Source organism: Macrotis lagotis, chromosome 7 (genome assembly GCF_037893015.1).
Source record: "Macrotis lagotis isolate mMagLag1 chromosome 7, bilby.v1.9.chrom.fasta, whole genome shotgun sequence".
NCBI lineage: Eukaryota > Metazoa > Chordata > Mammalia > Peramelemorphia > Peramelidae > Macrotis > Macrotis lagotis.
In genome coordinates this window covers 39,484,967-39,507,454 of record NC_133664.1, presented here as the reverse complement: position 1 = coordinate 39,507,454, position 22,488 = coordinate 39,484,967, and the positions used below count along the sequence as shown (strand labels likewise).

Below are 22,488 nucleotides of genomic sequence, written 5' to 3'. Positions count from 1 at the left end.
CACTCACGGTCTCCTTCCTTAAATTTAGATAGGGCTTTAAAATTTATGGAATGAGTTTTACATTCTATCATTCAACTCTCACAAAAAAACCCTTCCAGAATAGATGGGAAAGGCATTATCCCTATTTTATAGACAAGAAAACAGGACTAGAGGGATGAAGTGATTGATTGATCAATGACATTTGAGAGAGTCAGCTATAAAAACCTACTGTCTGAACTTAAAGTGCAGTCTTCTTTCCATAATAGGTTGATGCCACTGAACAGGAAAAAGTATGATTTGAGAAAAGAGTATTAATTGTGGAGTCAGAAGACCTGGGTTTGAATCCTGACCTTGAGAAAATCATTATTCTGGAGCTCATTGCTTTATTTGGGGCACCAGGGTAGAGCCCCACCCAAGACACTTACTAGCTGTGTGACTCTGATCAAGTCACTTAACCTCAGTTTGTTTCAGGTTCTTCATCTGAAAAATAAGGATAAAAATAGTCCCTACCTTTCAGGGTTGTTGTGAAGATCAAATGGGAATAATTAGCAGATAGTCAGGGTTGTATAAATATGAATTTCCATGTCTTGGTAGGGAGATGCCAAGACATCTCCATACAATGATATTATTAATATAAACTATAGATTATAGTTTAATCTATAACAATGAAAGGATTAGACTAGATCTAATATCCAAGATCCCATTCAACTTTCAATAGAGAATGCTTAAAAGGACCTAGGTGTAAAGACATCATGAGATGTCCTAAATAATTTTGACTTGTCTTGTGCTTGGCAAAAAAAATACAAAAAAAATGTCTCAATGTGTGAATTTAAAAATGCATTGAAATTCATAAGGCTTTCTGATACGTGAGAAAAGCTTCTCATGATTCATGAGAAGAGCAATCTCCAAGAAAACAAGGGGAGGAAAACCCCCCAACTGCAGGCTCTAAGAGTCTAGCTATAGGAATGCAATGCCAGACTTCCTATAATTCTGCCTTTCCTGTATGAGTCATTGAGTAGCCTCCTACCTTTGGTTGGTTGATAAATTTTCTTTGGTCAATTGACTGTGACTAGGAGGGAGGGAGATTGATTCAGACTACTATGTGAATTGGAGTGGTCTCCTGCCTTAAAGGAAATTCCATCATCTCTACCCTTCCACTCTTACCCTTTGAGCTCCCAGTAATAGGAGCTCAGTTGGGCTCTTTGTGTCTAGGATGATACCGATTTTCAGCAAAATAAGCATGAGTGAGACGTGGGATAGGGAATGGATCTGGTAGGGTTAGGTGGGTGTCAGAGCCAGGGATAGTTTTTCAGAGTGATAAAAATGTTAGTAGATTCGTCTGATCTGTTCAATAAAGAGGAAAAATATAACTCAGTGCCAAGTTACTTTAAAGAAGAGAAGTCCCCTTCTCCAAAGCGAATCATCCCCTAAAGCATCCCTCAGCCCATTCATAAAACAATCTGTGATGGCTAGAGGCTCTTTGGAAGGGAGCCAGTGACAGGCAAGGATTTCCTGGGCTGCCTGTTAACAGATCATTAAGACTCTGGTGAAGCTTTCATACTGTCTACGGCTAATGTTTATGGAGAGTCTCCAAGGCTCCTGGCCTTTTTCTGGGTTTCTGGGGTGAGATTGTTGAGCCATTTTCCTCAAAGATTTGTCTCTGCTTAACAAGAAAACTGTCCCTCTCCACCTACCCATTGTACCCTCCTCATAAAGAACATTTCCATATATGGTTTCCCCAAACAGTAGATTTTGGAATTTTTCAAAACAATTGGTGATTATAAATGGCAGTACTATCATCTTATTTAGGTACTTCAGACCAGAGTAGAGAAGAGCATTGCTTCTATAAACTGTGATGGTAGAGAACAAACTCTAGAAGGTACTGCTGGTCTACCAAGACTGGCAATCTAGTCCCAAAGATTGTGTCTGTCATTCAAGGCTAGTCCTCTTTAAATTGAAGATGATATTGATATAACATTAAATAATGCTATTCAGATCTCAAATCATTTTTACAGTCCTGTAACATGGAGTTAGGAAGGTCTCATTTCAAAGGCCTCCTTAAATAATTATTAGCAGTGGGACCATAGGCACATCATTTAATATTTCTGAGATTTGGTTTTATCATTTGTTAAATGGGCTTGGTAATAACTTTGTGAATTGAACTGTTCCTATGACTTAAAAGAAATTATAGCATTTCTGTCTTTCCATTCTACAGCCTTTTGAGTTTCTGGTGAAAAGAGCTTAGTGATTAAATGAACTATAAATGTATAACACATTATTAAACCTCCAAGTACTGTATAAGGATGAGTTATTCTTATTACTGCTGTTGTTTCCCAATAATTAGAGCTACTCATCACTGAAATAGGCACTTTGAGGGGTTGGGGTTGACCCACTAGATTGCATGACTACTTACTGAGTATGTAAAAGTAGGAATTCCTTTCATGTATGAGGACTAGGCAGCTAGGTGTCACAGTGGACAGAACACCAAGACTGAAGTCAGGAAGATCTGAATTCAAATCCAGCCCCAGACTCTTACTAGCTATGTGACCCTGGATAAATCACTTATCTCTGATTGCCTCAGTTTCCTCATCTGGAAAATGAATTGGAGAAGGAAATGGCAAAACCACTCCAGTATCTTTGTCAAGAAAACCCCAATGAGGTCACAGGTCACTGAAAATGACTGAACTGAATGAGTTGGGGTAAATGGTGCTGAGATCCTTTCTGACTCTCAAAATCTATGATGCTGTGCTTATTATTCACTTAGTTCTTCTCATCGTTTTTGATGGAATTCACATAGAAATAACCCAGAGATAGGTTGCTATTGTGCAAGGTCTTCTTTTATATTTAATGTTCTGTGTACTATTACAGAGCTGGCCTGAGTAACTGCCTTTTGTAATTGAATAAAAGCCTTGCTTTTATCATTATTTCCTTCTCGTCTCTTTGCAGATGATCATGACATCCTGATTACCCAGTCATAGCTAATAAGGAATTTAAGAGCCAGAGAACGACCCCTGGCTCCAGTTCTAATGTTTCTTGCATTAGACCCCTGCTTCTTGCCCACATCTGTCTATGGCTGACCCCCAACATCAGCACATCAGCAGCATGACTCACAGTGGGGGTGGATGGGGAAGGGATGCTCACAGAATTAATTTATGAAACTCTACAGTCAAGGCTCCAGAGCATTAGAATGAACCACAATAATGACGTCCTCTTTCCAACTTTGATAAGGATGTAGATTCACAAGGGCTACTTAAGTCAAGGGCTCTGAAAAAGAATAGAGGGAATAGTGTACAGTCCATGAACTATAAGTGATCAGAAATGTTGCCAAGATGACTTTTAGAATAATGAGTTCACAACTTTTGCTGCCCATCCCTATTCAATCCATAGCTTATGATCAGTGGACCCTGCTCTTATTATTTTTATTGTAAAAAGCATTGATTAACCACTTAGCTAAATACTGGGAATCTTGACAGAAAATTGAGGAGACTACTCACAAGGAGCTCATCTACAAATGAAAGAGACAGCAGATATTAGAGGGCTTTGCTGCAAAGATTAGTAATCCATAAGATGCAGAAGCAAAACAGGTGGTGAGGCATTGTGTAAGCTAGCTGAGCAATAGAAATAAGTAAAATATGGCATTCTTCTCTAACCTTGCTTCCTACCGAAGGCCAACTATGCTTTCTTGCACAGTAAACTAGGATTGCTATTAGTATTTGGCTCCCTTTCAGCTGGTCTAATTTTCTTCCCTGCATCTCTTAATAGTAGATGTAAGTCTTCTTCTTATTAAAGTTTCCCAAACCCTTTTTCCTCTCTCTTACATAGTAATTCTCCCATTGCTAGTCTGGCCAGTCAGTCTTCACTATTCCAGATGACTCAAAATCTATGTCTCCTTACCAAACTAGGGCTGAAGTGGAAACCAACTTCTTTCAATCACCAGGTATGCTATCTATATCCTTGGACCCAAGCTGGAATCACAAGATCTCAGAACTGGAAGAGATATCCTTTTCTAATCCAACCCAATTTGGCAAAGAACCACCTCCAACAAATGATTACTCTCCCTGTCTGGATTGCTCAATCAGTCTATATTTTACCTTAGCTCTCTTGAGTTTTATGACAACCCTCGTGAGGGTGCCAGCATGGGAGATGCCATTCTACCATTTTACAGATGAGGAAAGCCAACAGAGCTTAAATAACTTGCCCAGTTGATATGTGTCAGACATGGGATTTGAAATCAAGCCTCATTGACTTTCTACTACCTGAATTTGCCACTCAAGGTTGATATACCTCATATGAGACATTCATAAAAAGACCATTATGGACAAGTATATTACAGCATACTATTCCATTAGTGTTAACCCATTCAAACCCTCCAACTAATCTTCTGTGTGTGTGTGTGTGTGTGTGTGTGTGTGTGTGTTCTACAAAGCAGTTAAGGGAAAAAATAAGAAGGCTTACCATTTATGTGGAATTCTAAGACTTCCTGGTCTGACACTCCCCTCTTTCCAGTAATATCTAATCTCTAATCCTTCCAGAGGAAAGTGTTACCTCCCTCCTCATATTTTTCCTGGATGGCTTTATCTGGATATTGGTTTTGTTTTGGTATCCCTTCAGCGCCTCAAAGTATAGGGTCTCCTAAAACATTGAATGGAAATTTAAGCTAATAAGGTACACCTTGTGTAGTATAAATTCTTAATGAGCAGAAACTATTGTGTTTCCTTGATATTTTTTTCTATCCCCTCTCACTTTGGCACAATGTCTTGCACACACACACACAGTAAATATTTGGAAAATGTTTGCTAAACTGGATGAAGAAACAAAGGTCCAGTATGGTTTCATGACATCACAAGATCCAGCGGAAAGATGCCTGGATTTTCCAATCTGAGCTCATCTACTGTTTACCTTTCCTTTTGGAATAAGATTACAAATTCAGTCAATGAAAGGAATGTTGTGGATAGCATTTACCTTGATTTTAGTAAGCCTTTTGGAAAAATATCTCATCCTATTCTTGTAGAGAAAAATGGAGAGATGTGGATTAGATGATAATACAAACAGTTGGATTCAGAAACATTTGGATGACTGAACTTAAAGAGTAGTTTTCAATAGTTCCCTATTAACATGGCAGGAGGGCTCCAGTGGAGTACCCCAGGGGTGTATTCTTGGCTCTGAATTGTTCTGCATTTTTATTGATGGCACAAACAAGGTATAAATGGTATGTCCATCAAGTTTACAGATTGAAAGAAATAGATAACACACTGGATATCTCAGGATCCAAAAGAATTGGGACAGTCTAGGGGAGTAGATTGAATGGAAAGTCAATAGGGGTAAGTGGAAAATCTTGTACTTGACTAAAAAGAAATGACCTCCATACATAGAAGATTGGAGAGAGATAGATACATGGCAATTTTTTCTGGAAAGTATGGGGGACGGAGTTAATGGATTGAAAATTCAATACAAATCAACATTTTGATATGGCCAGATGAGGAAAAAGCTACTACAAAATTGAGCTAAAGTCACAAGGTGATGTTATAATGCCTAGAGCACTGGACTTAGAATTGGAAAGATTGGTTTTCCTGAGTTCAGATCAAGCCTCAGATACTTAAAAGCTATGTGAAAACTCATCAAGAATTTGAAGAGTTGGCATACATGGAAGAGATTTGACCTGTTCTGTTTGGTTTTAGAGGGAAGCACTATAAGCAGTAGGGTAGAAGTTGCCAAGAGGTCAAGGGATCCTAATTAGAATTTTCTTTGTGAAAATTGCAGCCTCCAGAGTGAAAGCAGTGATCACACATCATAGTGAGGATCCCCTTCTTGAATGGACTAGAGGGTCACTGAGGCTCCTGTTAAACTCTGTGATTCTTTCATTGGAGGCTGTGTGTATGACCTTGAGCATATCACAGGACCTCAATCACTGAAATTTGGAAGTGATTGGCCAAGTAGGTCTTCCACTTCTAAGTCTATAATTCTACATAAGATAGATGAATAACAGGCCACCATCAATGAATGTTAGGGATATGCTCAAATCTTCCACATAACACATACCATCTAAGGGACTCTAAGCAAGTTACTTACTCTCTCAGTGCTCTAGGCAGCTCTCTAAGACAAGGGGGCAGCAAGGGGAGGAAGCAAGCATTTCTATAGTGCCTACTAACAGTCAGATATTGTGCTAAGTGGCTGACAAATATCTCATTTGATCGTAACAATAACTCTAAGAAGTGGGTGTTGTTATTGTCCCCATTTTACAACTGAGCGAACTGAGGCACACAGAGATTAAGTGACTTGCTCAAGATCACATAACTAGGAAGAGATTGAAATAAATTTGAACTCTAGTTTTTCTGACTCTAGGTCCAGATCTCTAGACACTGCAACACCTGGCTACCTTTAACAAGGTCTTTTGTTATGTTGTGGACTTCTTTGGCAGTCTAGGGGAAACTTATAGGTCCCTTCTCTATAAAATGTTTTTAAATGCATAAAACATAAAAATAATATGTAGGTTATTATGTAAACATGTAATATAAATTACAATTATATTATTATATAGCCAAACCCAATGCTGTCTTCATAACACAATACGGTCTTGTTTGTTTCCCTGAAAGACTGTCACACGTAGTAGATGAGTAACAGAATGGGAAAACAGGGCTTAGAATTCTTACTTTGATGATGCCAACTTGAGGGTTTCTCCCCAGTCTTTTCAAGCACCAGTTAGTAAAAAAAAAAAAAAAAAAAAAAGGCTTTGCAGCTTAGGTGCCCTTTCCAGAGACCTCTTCAACCTTGGCACAGAGATAAGACAGTGAGAGCATCCTGTCAATAAAAACTTCTGAGTGAAGTGCAAATTGCTTCAGGTTGGGCTAGGATTAGCCTCTGTGCTTCCTCCCTGGGTGCAGAAACTCAGAATGACCTACAAAAAGACTCCCCGCTCCTCCCAGGCTTTGCCAACTTAGTGGGCAAGGGTGAGTTCCATGTGGCTTGTTTTGATTGCTTACTATAAATGTTTCAATTTACAGCTAAGGGAAAATAGAAAACATCAGCTCCAGGTCTGAAAGGTCCACCTCCTTTGTTTGTGTGTTTATTTGTTTTTTGGGTTCCAGGCCTCCCCTTATGCAATTGATACTTGAGTGGCATAGGTAGGCTTAATAGGCTCAGTAGATGGAAAATTATTATCCTTGAGGCCAAGAAGTATCCAACCCTCCACCTAAGCCCCCTGAGGATCATCTTCCAATCTTTGAAATACCTCAGAAGAAAGAAGTACTGTGAAATTGTTTGAAAGGAAAGTTTGAGGGTTCGGCTAAGTGGCACTGTGGATAGAGCACCGGCCCTGGAGTCAGGATGACCTGAGTTCAAGTCTGACCTCAGACTCTTAATAATTATCTAGCCGTGTGACCTTGGGCAAATCACTTATCCCCGTTGCCTTGCAAAAAAATAAAAAATAAAAAAATAAAAAAGGGAAGTTTGAGAAAGGAAAGAAATAGGTAGAGTTGCTCAACTGCAGATGATGCTTTTTAATAAGCACATTTTTTTCTAGCTGTAGGCATCAAGGATTATCACAGCCAAGTGGTCAGGACCTTGAATAATAGTGAGGACAAGTGGATGAAAACCCAAAATTATCCTAAAAAAGTTGACTATGGTGAAAAGAGAATTGTACTTGGAGTCAGCAGAGACATGAGTTCTAAAAATTCTTCCCTATGCCTAAAACAACCTCCCCTCCTCCCCTCCCTCTGTTCCTTGGGAACGCTAACTCACCACAAGGTTCAATTTAACTTCTACTCCCTCCAATAGATCTTTCTGATCTCCCAGGTACTTGTACTCTACTCTGCCCTTTTACAGTGAAAGAAACTATGGCAGACAGAAATTTATTATTACCCGCTCAGAATCACAGAGCTAATAAATGTCTGAAGCCAAATAGAGACCTCTATCCATTTGTACAACCCAGCTGCCATTTAAAAAACTCAAATAGAAATGGAACCCTATAGGTCTCATATTGACTTAGAAAACCACAAATTAATATTAGTTACATTTTATTGTATTTTTATTAATTTGATTAAATATTTTTCAATTATTAGGGACAGCTAGGGAAGTGGTAGATAGAGTACTAAGCCTGGAGTTAGGAGGACCTGAGTTCAAATATGACCTCAGACAGTTATTAGCTGAGTGATCCTGGGCAAGTCATTTAACACCACTCCCTGATGCCCCTAATTGCCTCAAAATAAAAAAAAAACCTCAATTATCTTTTAATGATTCTATTGTATTCCAGGAGTATGGCAATTTACATACATTTGGCACCTGGAATTTACCCCTATGATTTAAGAAATATTCTTGATTCTAGTTTTGCATTTTAAATTTGTCATTTTAGGAATATTCTCTTATTTTGTTTTGCAGTCATTTTCTGCTGTGTCCAACTATTCTTTACCCCCTTTTGGGATATTCTTGGCAAAGATACTAGAGTGGTTTGTCATTGCCTTCTCCAGTTCATTTTAAAGATGAAGAAACTGAGACAGACAGGGTTAAGTAACTTATCCAGGGGCTCACAATCAATAGTTGTCAGATGATATGGAAGTTTTCCTAATTCTTCCTTCCCCTATATAAGTTGCCCTTCTATAAGTCAATGTGATAATGATCACCTAAATTTGATATCTGTTTCTGAGAGAGATGCAATGATGGGTCCATAGTTGATGCATAAGTATCAATGATATTTAAACCTAACTCTTTCCTGACTCCAAGACTACACCATGCTGTGTGTCTTCCCTGGATGAAGGTCATGGCAACCAGTTGGATCTGCTCCCCTCTGGCACTTAAAAAAGAATTGCCAAGATGATTTATGTGGCTTGTCTCTCTCCTAACAGGTGGACCGAACAGAAGTGATTCGAACCTGCATCAACCCTGTTTACTCGAAGTTGTTTACGGTGGACTTTTACTTTGAAGAAGTACAGAGGCTGAGGTTTGAAGTCCATGATATCAGCAGCAATCACAATGGACTGAAGGAAGCTGATTTTCTTGGTGGCATGGAGTGTACTCTTGGACAGGTCAGTTTCCAGCCCTCCCTCCTTTGCTTCTGCTTTCTCTCCTTCCTTTCTTTCCATAAAGATCTAATCAACATTTACTAAATTTTATTCAGATCAGAACTATATGATATAGTGTGAGTGTCAAAGAGATAATGTCTTTAGATATTCCCTCAATTTAGGGTCCTAATAAAGAAACTCCTCCCATCTGAGCCTCACCCAAGCTTGAAATCAATAAGTGGCCCTTCGAACTTCATCACATCTGAATCTGCTTAGGAATATCCCCTACATTCAGCACTGATTACTTGTTATCAAGGATGCCCATTTTTAGGATATGTCTTTTTACACTTGAACTCCAATTTTGAAGATTTCCTCCCCAATACATCTCCCTGATTCTCATGCTGGTTTCCTACAACTGTGGAGATGAACCTTTATCAATTATATTATATTGCCAAAAAATGTATGTGTGTGTTTATATTTTCATTTACCATTCTGTCCTTTGAATAATAAAAAAGCTTGTTTGTATCAGCTTCTCCAGGACCAATTTCATGGAAATTCTTTAACCCAGTCTTTTCTTTAACTTGAGTCCTGAGGTCAAATAAAGCAGAAATAAAGTGAGACATGACTGGGAATATAGAATAGTTCAAGTTGTCATAGAACTTTGAATACCAGATTGAAGAGACTGAACTTTATTTTGAAGGTTTGGGGGCAGAGTAATAATATCACTTTGGATAAGAAAGAATATTGATAGTTGTATAAAAGAAGAAAGTGCTGATAGGAGGCTATTATAACACTCTAGGCCAGTGGTAACGATGGTCTGTACTAGAAGGGGGCAATGAGAATAAAGAGGAAAGACTATGTAGAGACATTTAACAGATGAAATCTATAGGATTTGCCAACTGAATGGCTATGGCTTGGACAAGGCACAAAAGTCAAAAATAAACTCCACACTTACATTTCTTTTGTTTTCTCTTCTGTCTTGTGTTCTTTATTGCCCTCCAAGATTTTATCCATAGAAAGTAGTCTTCCTCTCTCTAACTTACTCCATGTTTGAGATTATCTCTTTTGAACTCCCAAATCTTCCTTTACATCTCTGACCCATTGCATGTACTCTAACTCCTTACTTCTTACTCTCCAGAGAACATCTCTAATTGATTGGCCTGCTATCACTTCAAATTAAATATATCTAAAACAAAAATCATCATCTTTCCCTTCCTACTTGGTTTAATGTGACTTGGTTGATTATAATTGGCTCCCTTTGGCTGAGCTGCTGCTGGGAGACCAAGTCATACTAAATAAAAATCCCCATCTATCTCTACAGTCATCAGGGACTGTTTGAGAAATCCTATGAGAGTATTTTTTGACTTCCATTAGGAAATCAGCCTCCTGAAGGCTTCTAGATAGATCTCAGACTAGGAAAGAATAGGAGAATCAGTTTTTGTAGAGGTTATTAGGTTCATCTTTACCACTTGTACCAAATTTTCTGTTTTACAATTGGGATTAAAATATTTTTCATTGATTGAACTGTGGTCCCAAAAAGAAAAAAAAAGGTAGCTTAGGAAATTTGTTTCTCCTGATTCCCATTCAGTTATTAGAACACTCTCCTGTCTAAAATTTCTTTTCTATTTGCATACTTGTACACATGTAGTATCTGTTGGTAAAATATGATTTCCTTGTAGGCAAGTACTATTTCATTTCTGGTTTTGTATAGATCTAGTTCCTTATATATGTTTAAATACTCAAAACATTCAAAGGAATCTGTGAACTCATTGGTTTTCCCACAAAATGATATATGTCAAATCCCATCCATGCCTTCCCAACCTGAGTGACCATCCTATAAACTGAATACAGGAGATCTACCCTACATGCTCAAGACCATCTTTCCTTTCTCTTGAAATTGTAGCAGTGGAGTACATTTAGCCACAATATGTACTTGCCTTTCCATGTGACTACTTTGAGTAGGTTTCCATGTTGCTGTTGTATCATTTTTTTAGTCATGTCTGACTTTTCGACCCCATTTCAGCTCTTTTTGTGTAGATGCTGGAGCAGTTTGCCATCACACCACCTAGCTTCCCCTGGTTTCCATTAGAGTGAGTGAATATGGGAATACCAGGCTCTGTGTCATCCTTCATAATCTACTAAAAAGAAGGATGATCAGAGAAGATAGCCTTGATGGTTGATGTCTCATACCTCTGATATCTCTTTATTCTTTTTAGTCACTTTCCTTCATTATCATATTTGATCCTCCAAATAGTTGGTAAGTTAGAATAGACTATCACTGGACACTAAAAGTGGAAAGGAAATCGAGTATTTAGTATCAGTCCCTTGTTTTATAGATAAAAAGATGACTCAAAAGAAAACACAATCAGAAAAACTTAAAATGTGAGAAGTCAAATTTGAGATAAACTTAAAAAACAAACTGTATTTAAAATAGTGCATTATGACTTTATGTATCTTTGTTTTATCTCTATTTCTCTGTGAAAATGTTCACTTGGCATTTGAGGAGGTTGTTATTTGAGTTCAAAACAAAAAAAAAATTTAAAAATAGATGGGAGGCTTAATGAGGCTGAGCACTCCTAGTCATGTGGCTGATTAATACTAGAAACAAGACTCTGGGCCACTTGGGATAGTGGAGAAAGAATCTAGATTTGGAGCCATCAGACCCAACTTGCAATCCTGCTACTAAGTAGACTTCTAATATTAGACTGATCCTTCCCCCCACCCCTGAACTTTAGGCTTCTCATGGAAATCAACGGGAATTATCCCCAATAATTTCTAATTTCCTTCCTTTCAGATCTTTGTTCTATGATCCCAGGCACTGATACATAATAGAGCTTTTACCAGCTTAGTAGACAATTGGTAAATTTCTAGCATAAGCATTTTATGTCTCAGAAATCTGCAAATCAGGTTTGATTAATTATATTCTTGATTGTCTAGACAAGAAAATGATGGAGAAAATGTTAATTCAGTTTGAATTTAAAAGTCTGCCATGGGTACATTGTTTTGGAAAAAGAAAGTTGATTGTTAAACATTTATCAGCATACCTTGATACCAGATCTTTTAGTTCTGGGCTCCTTACACTGTTATGATCAGAAGCAGCAAGAATTATGTAAACATAATTTCAAGTCTGTGTCTTAATAGGATCACTGTGGGAAGCCTTGACATACCTGGAGCTGTCCAGCAAATTCAAACAAAGCAGAATTGTACACACAACTTTGAGCTCTGCAGTTGGTATGAAATAATAACAATAATAGGGGCAGATAGGTAGAGTAGTGGATAGAGCACTAGGCCTAGAGGCAGGAATACCTGAATTCAAAATCTGAACTCAGTCACTTACCAACTAGGTGATCTTGGGCAAGACACTTAGCCTTATTTGCCTCAGTTTTGTCATCTGCAAAATGAACTAGAGAAGGAAATGGCAAACCATTCCAGTATCTCTGTCAAGAAAACCCTAAATGGGGCCATGAAGAATTGGACATGACTCAACAGCAACAAAAATCTAGTGTTTATGTAGTGCTTACAATGTGCCAGCCACTGTACTAAATACTTTAAATTTATCTCATTTGATCCTCACTCCAATTCTGAGAAATATCTGGTATTATTATCCCCATTTTAAAGATGAGGAAACTGAGACAAATAGAGGATAGGTGACATCCTCAAGATCACACAGATAGAAACTATCTGAAGTTAGATTTTAAATCAGATCTAGAAAGAGCTGCTCTTAGAGTCAGAAGACCTGGGTTTGGGTTTGGGTTTTGGCTATAGTATTTCAGCAAATGTTTTAAGCCTCTTTTAAGGGAAAGTGAGGCACAAGGCTAGGTACTTAGAAAACCAAAGGCAGAAGTAATATAGTCCCTGCCCCTAAAGAACTTCTAATGGCAATTAATTCAACCTCTCAGGGTCTGGTTTTTTTTATTTCTATTGTAAAATAGGGTGGATAACACCTTTGTTACTCCTCCACCTCCTAATAATGATGATGATGATGATGACAACTAACATATAGAAAGCACTTTAAGGTTTACAAAAAAGGTTTGTATGTTGTCTCATTTGTTCTTCACAATAGCCCTATGAGAGAAGTACTACCATTTTACAGATATAGAAACTAAGATTGAGAGACATTAAATGACTTGCTTCGAGTCACCCACTTAGAAGCTGGATTTGAATTCAGACCTTCCTGACTTCAGGCTCAATAATCTATCCACAGTGCCACTTAGCAGCCTATATAAGGTTAAAAAGTTACAAGATATAGAGGACAGAGGGTAGAGCCAGCTGATTGTGTTCTTTTGAATCATCTTCTTATCTATAAAACAAGGGATTGATATTAAATACTTTTTAGTGTCCTATGACAGACCTATTCCAACTTACCAACTATTTGGAGGATCAGATATGCTAATGATGGGAAGTAACTAAAAAGAATAAAGAGATATAGGAGACATGAGACATCAGCCACCATGGTTATCTTATTTTACATGTACCTGAGATCTAAGTTCAAATCCTTCTGTGGCACTGACTAGTTCTATGACCCAGGACCATTCATTTGATCTCCCAGTACCCTGATAAACTCTTAAAAATGGAAATTTGTAACTTGGGGTTCATGGACTCCATGGATAGATTGGGGGTTCCATATACTTAAGTTAGGATTTATGGACCCTGTGCATAGAATTGAGGGGAGAGAAGGTTTTACATACTTGAATCAGAAAAAAAAATCTTTCTTTTTCACTAACCTCCTAACCAAAATTTTGCATTTCTTCCAATTATTATCTTTTTTAAAAAAAGAGAATCATTATTCTGAGAATAGCTCCATGGATTTCACTAGACTGACAAAGGGGTCCATGATATAAAATCAGGTTTATATCTCCTACTGTAAAGACTATTTAAGGTAGAGACAGATTGCCCATCTGTTTTGGTAGAAGGAGGCTTCACAGTGGAAGTTCCCAATAATAAAATCTCAAGCACAACTCTCTTCCCCTCACCTGCAAAATCCCTACATAGATCATAAAATGGCTGCGAGAAAAGGACATTATAAATCTTAAAGGTCTATCTCAATATCTACTATTATTTTTATCCATGTTTACATTAATTTATTAACCGCACTTCCTTTTGCTATGTGAAACACTGGCATCTCTGGTTTTTCTTTGAAATTGACAGATGAGAACAAATATTTTTTCCCTGATAAAGATGTCTCATTTACATACATGGGCACACACACACACACACACACACACACACACACACCCCAGTGGTGAGGATCTTTCTGCATCAACACCCACTGAAGACTTGTTTATCCTTATTATTTTATCACCACATCATAAGCTTTTCGATTTCAGGATTTAAGGGCAAACGCAGGCAGTTTCATCTTTGTTTCAAACAACAACACATGCCATCCCTGCTTTCTTCCAAAGTCCATGCATACTGACAAAGCCAAGGACAACCCAACATTGTGGTGATGAGAGTATCATGATCAAACAAAAGAAGCTTATTGGGTGTTGATGGAACAAAGGCCACTGTAAAGGTTAATAATGCATGTTGTCATGAAAGCTTTGGAAAGGATTCAGATTATTCTTTGAGATACTTCCCTTTGTAACTTGTAGGAGATTATGATCCATTTATGTGACAGAAAAATTCTACCCATTTGTTCTTCTTGCTCTATTCTTCATTCTCTTCTTGTCTCCTTTCCTCCATCCCTATTCCCTATATCCCTCCTTACCTCCATACAATCAAGGAAAAATATCAGAATTCAGAGTTTACTTCTACAATTCTACATCCCAGTCCAATTTAATCTATTTAATATTAAATGAATGAAATGAATGAAAATTTTATTTAGTGCTTGTTTTGCACAAAGCACACAGATAAGAGTTCCTGCTTTCCTGGCATTCCCTTTATAATAGGGCAGATGACATATAAAGAAGACTTCATCTATAATTATGACAGATGGAAAATTCCTGTAATTTTCAGGGGCAGCAGCAAAGCTGATGATGATGACTCTTCTTTAATGTTATTTCCACTGATAACATTTTATCAGATTCTGATGTTGAACCATTTGACAGTACCAAGGACTTTGGTGGCAAGAATTTCCCTTTTTGGATCTTCAGTACCTGTGATTGAGCACCCTATAGGAGTAGCGTTCCAGGCTGTATCACCATATGAAAGGAAATGGTAGTAAAGATGGTGGTTTGGCTTGCCGAAGCCATACCGTCTCTTCTCTCTCCTTCAAGGTGTCTCACTCTTCCAAATAGATGACATTTCATCTCTCTCCTCTAAGACTTCATAGACTGTCCTCCAAGCCTGGAATGATGCTCCTCGTCTTCCACCTTCATTGCTTAAGGTGGATAAACACTAACTCACTTCAAGGTTTCACTCCACTGTTACTTCCTACAAGAGGCATCTTCTCATTTCCCTCAGTTGTTAGCACTACTCTCATCAAATCCTGTAGTATTTTTTTCTGATAATTCATCTGTATACATGTATATATTTCCAAGGGAATGTAAGCCTCCTGAGGGCAAGGAATAGAGCCACAAGTCTATTGGTAGAGGCTGAAACCTTATGAAATTAAATGCCCAAGGTCAGCCAGTTAGAAAATGGCAGACCTAGATTTAGGGCCACATGACCTAGGGGTTCTTAACCCTTGTGTCATTGCATTCTTCTGGTAGTCTGGTAAAGTCTGTGAACCCCCTCCTCAGAATAACATTCTTAAATACATAAAATAAAACATGTAGGATTACAAAAGAATTCTACTAGATTGAAGTGCAATTTTTTCAAATCCTTTTGAAAGAATGAATTCATGCCCCATTGTCTTGAAAAAAATGGTAAATTATAATTAGGGGCAGCTGGGTGGCACAGTGGAGAGAGCACTGGCCTTGGAGTCAGGGGTACCTGAGTTTGAATCCAGCCTCAGACACTTAATAATTACCTAGGTGTGGCCTTGGGCAGGCCACTTAACCCCATTGCCTTGAAAAAATTTTTAAAAATTTAAAAAAAAGAATGAGTTCATGGACCCAATCAAAGAACCCCTTGGCATAGCAGAAAAGGATATTAGACATTTTCTCTACCAATGAAGACTGTCCCCTTCTCCAGTCTTAATGACTTGCTTCAAGTACTGAGAGCTTAGTTAAATGATTTGCCCACAGCTAGGACATGTTAACAGCACACTTGAATCCAGATCTCTTTGAATCCAAGACTATTTCTCCCTTACACTATACCATGCTGCCCAGCCTTGCTCTACCCGTAATACTTTCTGGAAGGTTTGGGAGGTGGGATATGTTGAAATCCTTACAAAGAAGAATTAATAATGGACACTAGACCAAGAACCTCATACTGCCTATCAAATTGCTTGCCATCTTGGGAGTGAGGGGAAGTGAGAAGAGGGGAGGGGAGGGAGAGAGAAAATTTGGAACTCAAAAATTTTGAAAATAAATATTCAAAATTGTTTTTGCATGTAAATGAGAATAAAGGATAAAATTTTATTTAAAAATGTATAAGAAATCACTATATGGGATAAGTGATAAAATGATGGCCTTGAAGTCTGGAAGTTCAAAAATAGCCTCAATCATTTCCTGACTGTGTGACCCTAGGTAAAATTGCTTGACCCCTCAGTCTCAGTTTCTTAATATGTAAAATGAGGATAGTAATAATGGTACCTACTTCACATGATTGTTGTGAAGATCAATTGAAATAACTTACTAAGTTATTTATAAACCTTAAATGCTATGTATTAAAATGAATTATTAGTAATGTCTTATGTTGGTCTGATACCATCCTTCCAAATCCTTAAAACTCTTTGACATACCCCATTCTTTATCTTTATAGGGTTTTCTTTTTTACTTGAAGAAAACATTGTGAACTTTTCCTTTCAAGCACGTGAGGGAAGGGATTCTTCTTCCTAGACCATAAGATTTAGAGTTAGAGATCAAAGGACCATAACTGGAGAGATATTGGATTCTTCAGAAATCATCTCTTCCAACCTTCTGATTTTATAGATGAGGACTGAAAAACCAAGACATGTTAACTCATGATTAAACAGGGAGCCAGGAATTAAACTCAGGTCCTCACACTCTAAATTCAGTGCCCTTTCCTCTTCTCCTCTTTCACTGATATCCAGGCAAAAAAAAAGATGTTGCCTTGTGAGTATTCCAAGGTTCTAAAGGAATAGGAAATCACTAACTGGGTTCACCCAGCTGGCTTCCATGCCCTCTTTCTTAACAACTGACCTATCCTGCATTAGTCTAAAGCCATGGGAAAGAACAGAACAGTTAGCCCAAGGGGAAAAATATACCAGTTTTGAAATGAAGCAATAGAGTATTGGAATAAAATTCCAAATGAGGAAATGTTTCTCCATTGACTAAGCACATCAGAACTGTAAACCAGGGCAGCTAGGTGAGCCAGTGAATAGAGCACTGGCCCTAGAGTCAGGAGGAGCTGAGTTCAAAACTGGCCTCAGACACTAAATAAGTACCTAACTGTGTGGCCTTGAGCAAGTCACTTAACCCCACTGCCTTGCAAAAAAATAAATAAACAAAAAGAACTCTGTAAACTTTGAGTTGTTATCAGATGAGATTTGAACATGATGAAATAGGGAGAGAAAATTGGAGTACTACAATTTAGGATGTTTTAATAGTTATATTCTCCTTTTGTCTGAGCTTGGAGGACATCCTGGGATTTCAGCTAGAAGAAAGACATTGGGTAAATGGAGTCCTTTTATCCTGTCAAATCACAGAAAGAAACACTCCCCCAAAGTCACTATACTAAATCTCCAAGTCAATGAGATATTACTTCCTAAAAGGAAGATTCAGCATCCTAGTTTCTGAGGCTGATGTTTAAAACCAAACTAAACCAAGCCTGAACTTCATCATAAGACTATAACTCAATACCCAGCTAAAAAAATACCCAGTTTACCTTTTTTCTAACAACAAATAAATAAATAACATGAAAAGTGCATTGTACAAATGGTCTTGAATGATGGACTTTATTTCTTCAGTTTTGCATAAAAAGAGTAAAGAAGAATGAATACTAGGTTTAGTGTCGGAACAAAACACATTTTGAATTCTGAGTTCTGCTGTTTATAGACTGTATGATCTTTTCTTAATTTCTTATCTATTAAACAAAGAAGTTAGAGGGGATAATGGTTAATATCTTTCTTTGTTTTCTTTTTTGCAAGGCAATGGGATTAAGTGACTTGGCCAAGGTCACACAGCTAGGTAATATTAAGTGTCTGAGGTCAAATTTGAACCCAGATCCTCCTGTCTCCAGGGCCAGTGCTCTATCCACCACACCACCTAGCTGCCTCTAGAAGTTCTTTTCTCATGCTATTTCTACTTGTAAGTTTCTCTGAGGGAAAGGAGACTGGGAGGAAGGAAGGATAGAAAGAAGAAAAGGAGAGAGAAGAGGAAGCACAATCAATCCCTTTGAATTAGAGAAGATATGAGCAGCCACATTTTCTCCCATCTTGGTCTTCTGCACAAAATAGAGATGTGTAGGTTTCATGACAAGAGTAAGGTGGATTCATGACTGATTGAGCAACTTTACTGAAAATTTATGATTAATGGCCCCATGTCAGACCAGGCACCAACTTCTCTCAAACACAATGGCCCATCTTTCTAATAGCATCATTTGCTTATATTGTTTGTCTCTGAGACATTAAAAAACCACAGTCATCTAAGAATTCAAACTGAATCTCATTTGAAAGGTGATAGAAAAGAGCATTCTGGATATAAGCAGTCAGCAACACATTGAAAATAAGGAACTGTGAAAAAGAGGTAGAATGAAAGGATTGGGACTAAAACCACTAGGTTTTAGCACTCAGGGATGAGGATGCGCCCTTTACCAAAATAGGTCAGCACCTATTTTTTCATCTCATAGACATAGAGACTTTTATGGGGCACTCACATCTTGATATCCTCAGAGTCACAAAACTAGTTCTTGTCAAAGGCTATCAGTTAATGATCCAGTACACCTGATGGCCTCTTGGAATAATGGTTATTATTAAATAATTACATGATTGAAAAGGAAGATGGACCAGTCAAGGGGCAAGAAAAAGTAATTATTAATGAACGACTGATATGCTTCTCTGCTGTCCTTACAATGTCAGAAAAAAATCAAAGAAGGACCTTAATGAGTTGGGAAGGTGGCCATGATAGACGTGTGGAGAGACACTAACTAGAGTTGCACAGAATGCCAACCATAGATGAATTCCAGTCTCAGATATTAAAGGAAGCCCCATGTCATACAACTGAGAGATGAGTTCATCATTTCCCTGTTCAACATTTGTAATCAGTCATTTTTAAGAATATTCAACATCCTTAATGTGCATGTGCATCAAAGTGTTATCACACAGTCTTGAGGGGTAGCTATTGGGGTCAACAATGCAACCAAAATATCTTGCTAGTCTGGAAATCTGCATATAAACAACACAATATGGCTTGTTGAAGATAAGCGTAAACTCTTGTCTTTTAGGTTAAAAATAAAGTATAGAATAAGAGAGACCTTGCTTGGAAAAAAACCTGGAGACATAAATTAAGAGGGTGATTCAGCTGCTACAAATAAAATACAATATTATACTTCATAAATGAATGCATAGTATCCAGATATAAAGAGTTTGGCATGTCACTGACCTGCAAATATTGGCCAAGCTGGTCAAAACAGGTCTAGGGTGTGGTATCTAATTCTGAGTGCCCTATTTTGAGATATATTGGCAAATTAAAGTAATTTGAGAGAAGGGTAATCAGAATGGTGAGGGCTCGAAAAACAATGTCATTTGAAGAGTGGTTAAGTAAACTGGGAATATTTGCATAAGAAAGAGGGAATTTTGTAGCCTACTTTAAATGGCTTAGTTGATGTAGAGACAGATATGGAGACAGAAAGCAACAGACTGAGGTTGGAGTAGGGGGAAAAGGATGAGAGAGACAGAGAGAGAGGGGGAGAGATGATGTAACAATGATCATGCTCCCTGGGGATCATTAGAAATCAGACAGACAGTTAGAAAATCAGTCTAAGCCAAGAGAAATGGGAGAGAAGAGAATTTATTTTCTGCTTCCCCATTTTGTCATAGTGTTGGCAGCAGAACTACTTGCCCATAGGACACACCAGAAGTTGGAGAGTCAGTTTGAGACACAATTGAAAGAGCAAAAGCATAGTTATAGGGGTGAAGTTGCTTGAGGCCAGAAACAGATTCCAGGGATATCACTTTTGACAGAAAAGAAAAGAAACAGCAGTGGAATCAAAAGTCAGCCATCCCTGGCAATAAAGAGTTAAGCCATAAATATGAATGTAGTCCAGAAGCTCTGTTAATCAACCCACCAGCAGAGATGCTGTGGCTAGAGGGATATTTTCAAGAGAACTCACAAGGAGAGAAAAGCCATCAAAGCCCTGCAGTTCTAAAGTTGTGATTTGCCTTGGCTAGATGTAATTCCTACATGTGCGCCTTATTAACATAGTACTTTATGTCTACTTTTCCCATGGAAACTTTGCATATTAATTAGAGAGTGTGCCTCAGGTTTATCTTTGGGGAGAATTTAAGCTACTGTTTTTTACATAACATCTTGGTAAATGCTTTCCCTAAGATCTAATTATGTCTGGTTGCTCATTATTAATGGGACACATATAGATTGGGGCTCATGAAGAGTTTTAGGAGTATAGTCCCATAGGGGGCAACCATGGGGAACTTTAAGTAAAAATATAAAACTGAGGGGGGGAGGTGCAAGGAGGGTTATAATTGGTGTAAAGAATAGAGAATCATTTTCATAGAGGACATCAAGAACAGTGTGTAAAGATGCATAGTTATCTTTCCTTGCGTAGATTAAATAAAGAAAATTAGGGTTACGTTGATTCATACCAAGGGTGGTACTAGGTCTATTACTTAGGATTATCTCATAGAATTTAAAGTTGGATGGGACCTTGAAGATCATCTTCTATCACCCCTTCAATTGGAAGAGATTGAGGTTCCAAGAGGGTTAAGTTACTTTCCCTAGGTCACAGGCTAACATTTGAATCTAGTTCCCCCTGGTTTCTCCAAATTTGCTTCTCCTTTTACAATACCATACAGTACTTTAATAAGTAAACTCTATAGATAGATTTTGATTTAATATGATTAATCAATTAAGTAAACATCTATCCAACATTTATATACCAGATTACAGAACAAGAGAAATAAACACTCATTGTCTTCTAAGAACTGATATTCTACCAGGGGGTGGGGAGATAGAATAAAAAACACAATTGAATACCAAGTATATATATATAATTACAATATTTCAAGAGCAGAACCAGGGAAATCAAAATCAATAATGGGAAAGATGGATTTTGTTTTAACATTCAGAACAATAAGGGAAGATTCTGATTTAGGTTATAAATTGGAGTGAGTCAGTAAGTCAATAAATGTACCAGCAACCATGGTAAGCCCTAAGAATACAAAGAAAAGTCCTGTGTTCACAGAACTCAGTCTGATGGAGGGGACAATATGCAAATGATGTACAAACAAGGTGAATCCTGAATAATTGGAGATAATTCCTGGAAGGAAGGTAGGAGCATTAAGGGGGTTTGAGAAAGGCTTATTTGATAAAATAGGCTTTTACTTGGATTGGGAAAGCCAAGAGGTAGAGGTGAAGAATACAAGAAATCTATGCATGAAGTTTGTTTTTGTTCAATTGTTTTTCAGTTGTGTCTGACTCTTCATGATCCCGGCTAGGGTTTTCTTGAAAAAGACAATGGCATGGTTTGCTATTATACTTCTCCAGTTCATTTTATAGATGAAGAACCTGAGGCAGCAGGGTTAAGGTCACATAGCTAGGAAGTGTTTGAGGCCAGATTTGAACTCAAGAAGATGAGCTTTCCTGACTTCCAGGCTTGGTACTCTATTAACTGTGCCACCTATCTTCCCAAGTGACTATCAAGGATACTAGAAAGGAAAATCTGGCATTAGATAGACTATTGGCCAAGGTGATTCCTTCCCATCCTAAAGTCATTATTGGAATTCACAGATGAATTTCAAATTAGTAGATGAAGACAGAGGGATATCAAATTGACCAGCAAGTACTTATTAGGAGGTGACACAGCATTGAGCTTATCTCTGGGGATGCAAGGACAATGAATGGAACAAGGAAACATTCCATCCTTGTAATGGATTTATATCCAAATGAGGAAGATAAATAGGGGGGGAAACGCCTTTATTAACCCCATAGATAGATAGGTAGATCATTCTCTCTGCTAAATGCTTTTACAAAGGTTACTTCAAGTACACATAAAAATATGGGGAGTAAAAATCTTAAGTTCGTAAACATACATTATGAAGGTGAAGAAGAAAATTTAAAGATCTGGAGGAGCAATTAATTTTTTTAGGTTTTTTATTTTTTGCAAGGCAAACAGGGTTAACTGGCTTGCCTAGGGCCACAGAACTAGGTAATTAGTAAGTGTCTGAGACCAGATTTGAACCCAGGTACTCCTGCCTCCAGGGCCGGTGCTTTATCCACTGCACCACCTAGCTCCCCCTGGAGCAATTAATTTTTAAATGCATTGTTATACCTAG

General features: G+C 37.8%; 1 protein-coding gene across 1 annotated transcript in view; it reads left to right on the top strand.

The window, feature by feature from the left end:
* The window catches only part of CPNE4 (copine 4), a 340,001-nt gene that overhangs the window by 163,368 nt on the left and 154,145 nt on the right, over positions 1–22,488 (top strand). Inside the window, exon 2 of the mRNA XM_074195809.1 lies at positions 8,817–8,996. Coding sequence (XP_074051910.1) covers positions 8,817–8,996 — 180 coding nt within the window. The remainder of the gene's footprint in view (positions 1–8,816; positions 8,997–22,488) is intronic.